At 37.8% G+C, this 9,361-nt stretch overlaps 1 protein-coding gene across 3 annotated transcripts in view; it reads left to right on the top strand.

The window, feature by feature from the left end:
* The first annotated feature begins 5,855 nt into the window (after positions 1-5,855).
* ecd (ecdysoneless cell cycle regulator) overlaps positions 5,856-9,361 on the top strand; it is a 203,429-nt gene continuing 199,923 nt past the window's right edge. For all 3 annotated transcript variants that reach the window (XM_090398288.1, XM_090398289.1, XM_090398287.1), the window contains exon 1: positions 5,856-6,057. In XM_090398288.1, the coding sequence (XP_090254414.1) occupies positions 5,856-6,057 (202 nt within the window). The remainder of the gene's footprint in view (positions 6,058-9,361) is intronic.

Below are 9,361 nucleotides of genomic sequence, written 5' to 3'. Positions count from 1 at the left end.
TTTACATATGGAATGATCTGCTGTGGAGATGGAGGTGAGCTTGTTGTACCATTGTTAGTTCCTGTGGTTCTGGAGAGATTTGTTTAATCTGTTGAGGGCTGTTTTGTCCTGGTGAGCACAAGTGTTGTGATATCTTTTTCTTTGTCTGTTTTTTCCCTTATTAGGCCCATGATTTCTTCCGGGAGACGATTTTGTTTGTGGGTAATCGTGGATACTGTGGCTGCTGTTATGGCTTTATTGATTTGATTAGCAAGGTTCTTTATTGCCGTGTCTATTTCTTCCTTGGCTTTTATATGGGGAACCGGACCAATGTGTTTTGGTAGCACTTTCCTAAGTTTCTCCCAGACCATGGATTGGGAGGTGACTGGTCTTTGTTCCCTAAGTGAAGTAGGATTGGGTTGTGGTCTGATGATAATTCGTTCAGTGCTTGAATGCTGTGCTGGTATTTGATGTTGTGTAGGATGGTGATGTCTAGGATGTCGGCAGTAGTGGGTTGGTTGAGTGGGTCCTGTTACGACAGCGTTGTTTAATCCTGAAGAGGATACGGCCATTTTTATTTGTAGTTCTGTTGTTCCAGGAGGGATGTTTGGAGTTTAAGTCCCCAGGGACGATGATGGATTCATTTATAACTAGTACAGTATCCAAGTCAGAAAATAGCAGGGTCTTAGCAAGGGAGTTGTAGGTGGTGTAGATTTTAAGTCTTCCAGTTGAGTTTGTGTGGACTTCGACACCAGTGAGTTCTAGGTTGGGTTGGGTGGGGGTGAGTATTCCATTGTGCTTGATGCAGTTCCTGATAAATATGGCTGTACCACCACCTCTGTAGTCCAGTCGGTCATTTCTATATAGTGTGTAGCCTCTCAGTTTTGGATTGTCTGCAGGTCTTAGATGAGTTTCATTAATTAGGATGATGTCAGGGTTGTATCTGTGAGAGAATTCTTGAAGCTCCAGTGTCTTGTTTTTTAGGCCATTGGCGTTACAAGCGGCGATCTGTAGTGAGTCTGGGAGTAATCTAGTTTTATTCATTAACAAGCATTGATAATATGGTTTGAGTTTCTTTTAAAAATCTTTTTGTGGAGTTTGGTGAAGGTTTGACTTACTGAAGTCTTGAAGCATGTTGCCAATGAGGCTGTGATGACTGTTGTCATGTTTGGAAGAATTTGGTTCTGCTGGATATCTTTGGATGAGCAGGCTACTTTGGCGTATGTCCTGCTTCGACGGTGGTTTTCCAGACTGTTGGTATTTTCCATTTATGAGAGCTGGTATTTTGTTGGTGTTAGGAAACTGGGGAGCCGTCAACTCTGGTGCCTGTGGGCAGGGTTGAGAGATCTGTTTCCTTTTGTTGTCTGTTTTATTCTTAAGGTAGTGACTGCAGCCGGGTGGGATCTCCTGCAGTTCGCGCATTTGGCTGGTGAAGTCCTGGGTTTTGAGCGGGTTGTTGTGGGGTGGTTTTGCCCACATTTGAGACTACAGATGTCAGAAGTGTGTGTGTCCGTACTTCTGACATCTGTAGCACTGGCCCGACGAGGCTCTTTTCCTTAGTGGTTCTGTTGTGATTTTCAGACCACATATCGTTATGTTGTATATGTTCTTGTGTGTGTGTTGGGTATCTCAACAAGTACTAGGGGCATTGGACTCTTGTCAGCCCATAGCATTTTGCTAACATTCACAGGTGAGAGATCGTGGAGGCAGAGGTCTTCAGTAATTTATCTGTGCAGATGTTTTCTGTTACTCCCCTGAGTACAACTTTTAGGTTTTTCTCCGACTTCAGTGAGTAAGTATGATATTTAATATTTGACTCATCCATGGTTTTTGTGAGGAATCTGTAGTCACCTACTGTGGCAGGCTGGATTTTATCTCCATCGTCTACGTTTTTTGCCCATAATAGGCCTAAGGGCTGTCCAACGTTCTTTTTTCCGTAGAACAATTGGTTGAACTTTTTCGTTGTTGGATGTGGGGAGGTCAGTGTTGGGGGGTATCTTCTTTCATCCCCTCGTTTATCTGAGTCTCTGCTGTTTTACGTTTTTTCCGAGCATGGGTTTTGCAGTGGGAGCAGAGATTATCAGGTTCGTCTTCCCCTGGTGTTGAGTTGTCCCCTTCTGTGGAGTCGTCTGTCACTGAATATAGTTTTGGAAACCCTGGCCACTCTACCTCAAATTTCTTCAACAGCTTTTTGAGGAGGTCGAGCGCCAGCTTCTTATCCAACGATTGGATAAAGTCATCGGGACTTAAACTGTTCATGTTTAAAATATTCAAACATATGCTTACTTGAGCTGGATCTCAAAGACTTCTGTATAGCGTATAAACACAAAATACATCACATTAAAGGACTATCGCGAGACCGCATACCAAGTCCTTATAAGGACTGGCTTAAAAGGGCGAAGCAAGAATACTTTTCATCTTTCCCGTTATCTGTAGAGGACAGTGTAGGGATAAGGTGTTATTGAGCAATTAAAGCTCTGATCATGGCAGGAGGGTAACAGCAATAGCCGAGCCTCAGTTAGAACTTCATTAGCTACAGCATTGCCCTCCAAGGGTATTGGATTGAATGAATCGATCATCACCGACTGTGTAAGTAAAGGTGACATCTCAAAAATTCGGACGATCTCTAGGCCACTCCATAGTGGGCGAAAGACCGTCCATATCTCAGCGTTGATTCCACTCAGTGACGGGCTCCCCAATCACCGAGCAGAACCGCTCAAATTCCGAAGAAAATAATCCACCGACAAAGCCCCCCAGCGGGCCGTGCCGGAGAACACTTTCCCCAGAGACTCAAATTACTCCCTTAAGGCAAAAACCTTAAGAGAGCGAACTCAAAAACTCTCGAATCTCATCGCCCAAGGGGGTAACAGCAACAGCCGAACCTCAGTTAAACTTCATTGCCATCTATTACCCTCCAAAGGTATTAATGAATCAATCACCGCATCTCACGATCGATTGATTCACCCATTCGGTCGATCCACCGCATACCAAATCCTTATAAGGACTGGCTTAAAAGGGCGAAGCAAGAATGCTTTTCATATTCCCCGTTATCTGTAGAGGACAGTGTAGGGATAAGGTGTTATTGAGCTATTAAATTAAAGCTCTGATCATGGCAGGAGGGTAACAGCAATAGCCAAGCCTCAGTTAGAACTTCACTGGCTACAGCATTGCCATCCATTACCCTCCAAGAGTATTGGATTGAATGAATCAATCACCGCATCTCACGGTCGATTGATTCAATCCAATCCCCGCATACCAAGGCTGAAGTAATGCAGAAGTCATATTTTCATATACAAGTTGCCGAAAGGTGTTGCACCTTCTTATTAAAATACTCTGGATTAGAGTTAGTTGTTGAAAGTTTTTCCACTTCGTTATACTATAAATTAAAGATACCAAGAAATTATATACTTGGTTTAATAGTTTATCCAAGTGTAAGTAAACAAGGCTGCACCTGAACTATTTTCAAGAGTGAGGAACTTGTGATAAAGGTGTTATGACTTAACATCACTTGCCTTAGTAGTATCTCATAGTTACGGGAGGGGTCACTACCCAGACCGGTTTTGACCTTTATTGAAGTCTCCTCAGTGGAAGTCAGATCCAGAGGTGATACCAAGGTTGAAGTAATACAGTAGTCGTATTTTCATATACAGGAGAGTAAATGTTCATTTACATTTTGGGATAAAAAGCTGTGTATCTCATTGAAGGACCTTATTTGAAGAAAATCATGAAGTAAGGGATTTGGGAGTAGTAGTTAGAGAGTTGAAGTTTAGAGGGCATATTGCTAAAGTACCCAGGGTAGCTCACAGGATTACTTTGTTATTGAAGAACATGACACTAACAAGCAGGGATAAGAGAACTATTTTTCATCTTTATAAAGCCTTGATTACTGTGCTCAGGTCTGATCGCCTAGGCTTCTGGGATGAGGAAGTGGTGTAGAGGATCCAGAGGCGAGTGGTCTATGGAATGCTTCCTATGAGGACTGATTGAGAATTTCTGGATTGCAAAAGTTGGTTGATAGGTGAAAAAGGAGAGATATGATAGAAACATTTAAGTTACTTAAAAGTATTTTATAGAATTGATGAATGGTTAATGTTTCAGCAATTGGCTACAAGAGATCATCCCTGGAAGTTGGGTAAGAGTTAATTAGCAAGAGAGAGAGAACTATTTGTCTGTTAATGGTTTCAAGGAGAGGTACGATAGATATTTTATTGAGAGTATGGGTCTCATGCGATGAATCTTTGGACTTCATGGAGGTACACATGCAATAATAATACACTTGACTTTCGGATTTCACCCCCCCCCCGGAGTTATCGCGATTTTTCTTCTTGTTTCTTAATTTATGGAACCATTCTGGGTATCAAGATATTCATGATATAATACAGAGGTGTAACTGCAAACTTAAATAAGTCGACATATCCATTTTCCCAGATCCGAAAAGTCGATCGATCTGTCAACTTCTTTTTACACAGATATTATTCTCAATTAATTGGTTTATCGAAAATTTCATTCAAGAAGTCCAAAAATCATTGTTTCACCATTTTATAGTGCCTAATATGTGTTCATTTCTACACACCAAGAAAAAAAAATAGTAATAAAATTCTGCTACTTTTATATTTTATTAATAAGTACAGTTTGATAAAAGTACAGCATTTTTGGATTGAAGCTGTAGCAGATGCTCAACATCTATTTGTCTTAGTTATAAGCTGGTGTGGTCAAATAAAAAAACTGTATATATCATTTATTCGTGAAAAGGTGCATATGTAGAATTAAAAAAAATCAGCTAACGCCTTTTTATTCCCATGTAGGGAGAAGGCGAGGTAGTTTAAGCCCTATCTAACTTTTGAAGACTGATTGGGCAGTTCAATTTCCACCGGTATCCAGTCAGAGATAGTTGTCCCACGGCTATCACTAATTAAGTGCCACGCAGTGAATAAATGGCTCAACAAGTGCCGCCATCTCGTAGTCCGTAACACAATATATTTAATGTCTGAAATAGTTTTGGTTCTACGGTCGATTTTCTTGAGTTTACGGGACGAAAAACCCCAAGTTACTCGGAGACAAAACCCGCTTGCTCATGCCAGAGATCGACTAACTCAGGAACCGTCGAAAAACTTTTCGAAATGGCCTGCGCTTCCAGAGAAATATTGTCTTCGTTTCTAGTCACCAACTAGAGAAACATTTTTCCTGGGTCTTTCTTCCTTTGTCAACCTTTGCACTGGCAAGTTGTTTATTTTCTCTTCTCGTAAACTGTGGTTGTTAAACCCGCATCTCAAAAACTTGATTGCAGAACTTGGGTTATTACGGATACACCAGTTTAGGAGTACGAGATGATGGCAGTTGCCTGCTGCACATTCTTTCCTAAGAGCCTTAGTTGATTGGTAGGGAAGGTTGCCTATCTAATAAAAGACGTTAGGTTATTTATTTTTTAATGTGAATGTTATTCTTCAAAGACTTTTTTGTTTTAGTTTTACAGGATTTATTTGTCATTTGCCTGACACCCTAGTTTAAAAAAACAATAATAAAAATGACAAAGTTGTTCCCTTATTTTTGGCTTTGCAAAGGTTGCTAATCTGTAGGCTCGATGTTCTTCCGAGAGAAGCTATAAGCAAAAAAACATTTCTTTAGGTTTGAATTTTAGAAAAAAAAATTGCCATATTTTAATTAATAATTGTTTCGCGATTTTATATATTTATTAAACTACATGTTGCATTACTGTATTTTGCTTCTTAAAAATAATACAGCTCCTTCCTTGAATTCTGTCATCGTAATATATTTCTATGAAAATAATGTTATGGTGCTTACAAATTGGCGTTTTGTATTTTCTCCACCTAACGGAGGGCATATGGTTGAAGTATAGAAGTTAGGAATTGGCAAATATGGCTGCTTTTAGATCTGAAATTCCTGACGATTGTGTTAATTACATGCTTTTTCCTAAAATAGATGACAAAGCTTCCAATAGCATCAGGAAAGCATTGGAAGAGATCATAGACGATTATACAGCAAAGTTGAGTCCTTATCTCTCGGAATATATTTGGCAGAATGAACCTTTTAAACTTCATGTTGCTGAAGAACAACCAGGTATTATTATTAGTATATATATTTCCCCCCCCTCTCTTATACTGTGGTTGAACACTACTTGATGACGGGTAGAGGCAATTTATACTAGCTTTGATACCAATACATTTCTGAAAGTAATTAGTATTGCCTCCTCTTCTTTTTCATTTAGTGTACATAAAGCAGTGGTAAGTTTGCTTTCATCATCTTGTCTTCAAGGATACTTTACTGCTGTGGATACACTAATAATAATTCTAGAACAACCATTTGGCATAAAGATGAGAGAAAATGCAAGGTTTATGAGAGGAAAAAATTAATGATTACGAAATATATTAGTCTGATTTTTTTTTAATTTTTATTAGAGTAGGTTGGATATGAATGGAAAAAAAAAAAAAAACGTAAATCATTTATAGCTTATTATTTGAGAAATGGGGATGTCTTCATCCAGATGGAGATTTTATCAATTTTAACGATTGTGTTGAAAGCCTTGTAATGGTTTGTAGCTTCTAGATCTGCACCTTTTCATGTTAAAGATAGCATCATACTATAAAAGCAAATTATGTACTGTATAGCTGTCTGTGTTGTGGCATAAATGTTTGTTAGCCTTAAAGTGGATGACTTATTTTTCATATGGAAAAATTTCATGATTTTTGAATATCTGTAATGACATTAAAAATATAAAAGGTTTTCATCTCTAGGCTCTCACTCATTGCCAATACAGTATAGATTTCTAGTCTTTTGCGGATAGTATTGTCATAAAATCTTATAACTACATTTGTCTTTAAATTCCATGTCCAGTAGACTCACATATTGTGACTTCTGTTGTATGTGTATTATCATTTATTTTAATCATGTGTGCACAGCCACAGTAGTTTGGTTTGGTTATTATGATTTTTCTCATAATGGAATAGTGGATGTTAAAACTTTGAAAGTTGAGAAAAAATAAGTATTTATTTTCCCAACATATTTCAAAGTTTTAACATCCTCTATTAGCAATCAAATTCAATCACTAGGTAAGAAATAAGCTGATTACAACTGCCTGTTGCATATCTGTTTTAGGTCGACATGTGATTAACTGGTTACATCGCAGTACAACTGAGTGCTATCCCGAGATAAAATGATGGGTATGTTATCTATCTTTCCTTCTCTGGTCATATTCCATTATGAGAAAATCATAATGTTGGAAGTTTTTTCAATTGGTTAGACTATAAATTATATAATTAGTTTAATCTGTTATCTAAGTGTTAGCAAACTAAGTTTGTGCCTTAAGTATCTTTAGGACTGGGGCAATTCTTTCAAATTCAAGACTTTACAACACTTGCTTTAGTATCCCATAATGCAAAGCACATCTCTTTGCAGTCGCTACCCAGACTGGTTTCAACCTTTATTTAGGTCTCTTCAGTGGGAGCCAGACACACAGGTGATACCAAGCTTGAAGCAATGACGAGTCACCCCAGTCCTGAAAATACTTCAGGTGCAAACTTTGTTTGCTTACACTTGGATAAAGGATTAAAATAAATATATAATTCATAGAAAATCATAATAATCAACCAAACATAACCTAATCGAATGTTGTCAGTTGCTGCTGTGTCATGTAGCATCACTGACCCTGTCTGTCTGACAGTGTTTTGGAGCAAGTCAGAATTCAAAAATGCTAATGTAGTTACATTACATTGTGCAGTTAAATATATACATGTGCAGACAAGAGAGTTTTATTTTATTGAGAGTTTTTATGATACTGGATGTTTCCACTGTTTGTTTGAAAGTTTATTTTTCACTTGGTTAGAGTATAATAAATTTAGTTTAATCCTTTATCCAAGTGTGAGCAAACAAAATTTGCGCCTGAAAGTATCTTCAGGACTGGGGTAAGGTGGTACAACACCAGGGCAACTCATTGCAAAGGTGGAGCAAGCTACCAACACTCCTGTCTCAGTATCTCCTATAATGCAAAACACATCTTCTTGCGGATATGTCTAATGTTATGCATTAAGGGAAGGGCCACTACCCAGACTAGTTTCGACCTTTATTGAGGTATCTTCTGTGGGAGCCAGGCCCAAGCTGAGTTGTTGTACCACCTTACCCCAGTCCTGAAGATACTTTCAGGTGCAAACTTTGTTTGCTCACACTTGGATAAAGGATTAAACTAAATTTATTATTCCACTGTTTGTTTATACTGGAAAAGAAGAAATTGTTGTATGAAAACGAATTTTTCTGTGGCATAGTAAATAGAAACGTGATCCCCATACTGGAAATCAAACGAAGAAATTGTTTTTCTCATAAAAGCTATTCAAGATATGTAGTGTTAAAAGTGAAAATGTAGAAAAAAATGGCATTAATAATAAAAATAATAAATTATTGTACATCACTTGTAAAAAATGCATGAATTTTTTTCTTCACAGACTGATAAACGTATTAACATAAATAATTTTACTTCAACTAACCACAGCATTAACAAAAGCTTATAAATTGACCAGATCTGTGAATAAACACAAGTGTGAAATAGATGACCCTATTTAACACCCAGGTTAACATCTATCGAATGAGATATTTTGTTGAATGGTGAGCCAGCACAAAATTTTTTAAGCCCTGGGTATAATGATCTCCTTATCCCTATTTGTCATGATGTCTTTCAAACAACTACATAATCTGATGTAGTTGTTTTGGCTTCTTTTGCAATATGTCCTCTAAACTTCAACTTCTCTTCCACTATCATCCAAATCCCTGGTCTCATCAATTTCCAACAATTCAGTTCTGTCAGTATAGTACACAGCTTGTGATTCCTTCTCAAAGCTCTTACATTTGGCTACATTAAACTGGCAGTCATTTACCTTTGTACTGTCAGTCTGTTTGTCATCCTGCAGGAACTCCAATGTGGTCTCACACCATGCAACAAAAATTATTCCGCCTAAGCACATTCACACACATCCATGCAAAAGTGGAGTTTGAACCTACATCCTATTAGCTGTAAAGTCAAGATATATTCACTTGGCAAATTTGACATGCATATTTTCATGTTATCACATGTTACCAATAGCTAATGTTATCGATATTTTACTCTAGCATAAGCAAACAAAAAAAAAAAAAAAAAAAATTGTGAAGTAACTAAACAAATAAAATTTTTTGTTATGTTAGATCATGCAATTACTCTTCTGTTTACATTCACATTCTTGCTTTTGCAATCACTTACTATTACATTATTACAAACTTGCTCTAGCTTACACTTCCAGCTCTTATTTCTTCTTCTCCCTTCTGCATGTTAGGCCAGTTATAGGGCTATCTTAAGCCCTTCTAAGTTGTACCCATCCCAAGGAATAAGGTGACTAGCCCT

The sequence above is a fragment of the Typopeltis vanoorti genome, chromosome 9 (genome assembly GCF_054136105.1).
Source record: "Typopeltis vanoorti isolate ZY-2024b chromosome 9, IOZ_Tvanoo_1.0, whole genome shotgun sequence".
Taxonomy (NCBI): domain Eukaryota; kingdom Metazoa; phylum Arthropoda; class Arachnida; order Uropygi; family Thelyphonidae; genus Typopeltis; species Typopeltis vanoorti.
Note: the sequence above shows the minus strand (reverse complement) of the source record. Positions and strands in the feature narration are given on the sequence as shown.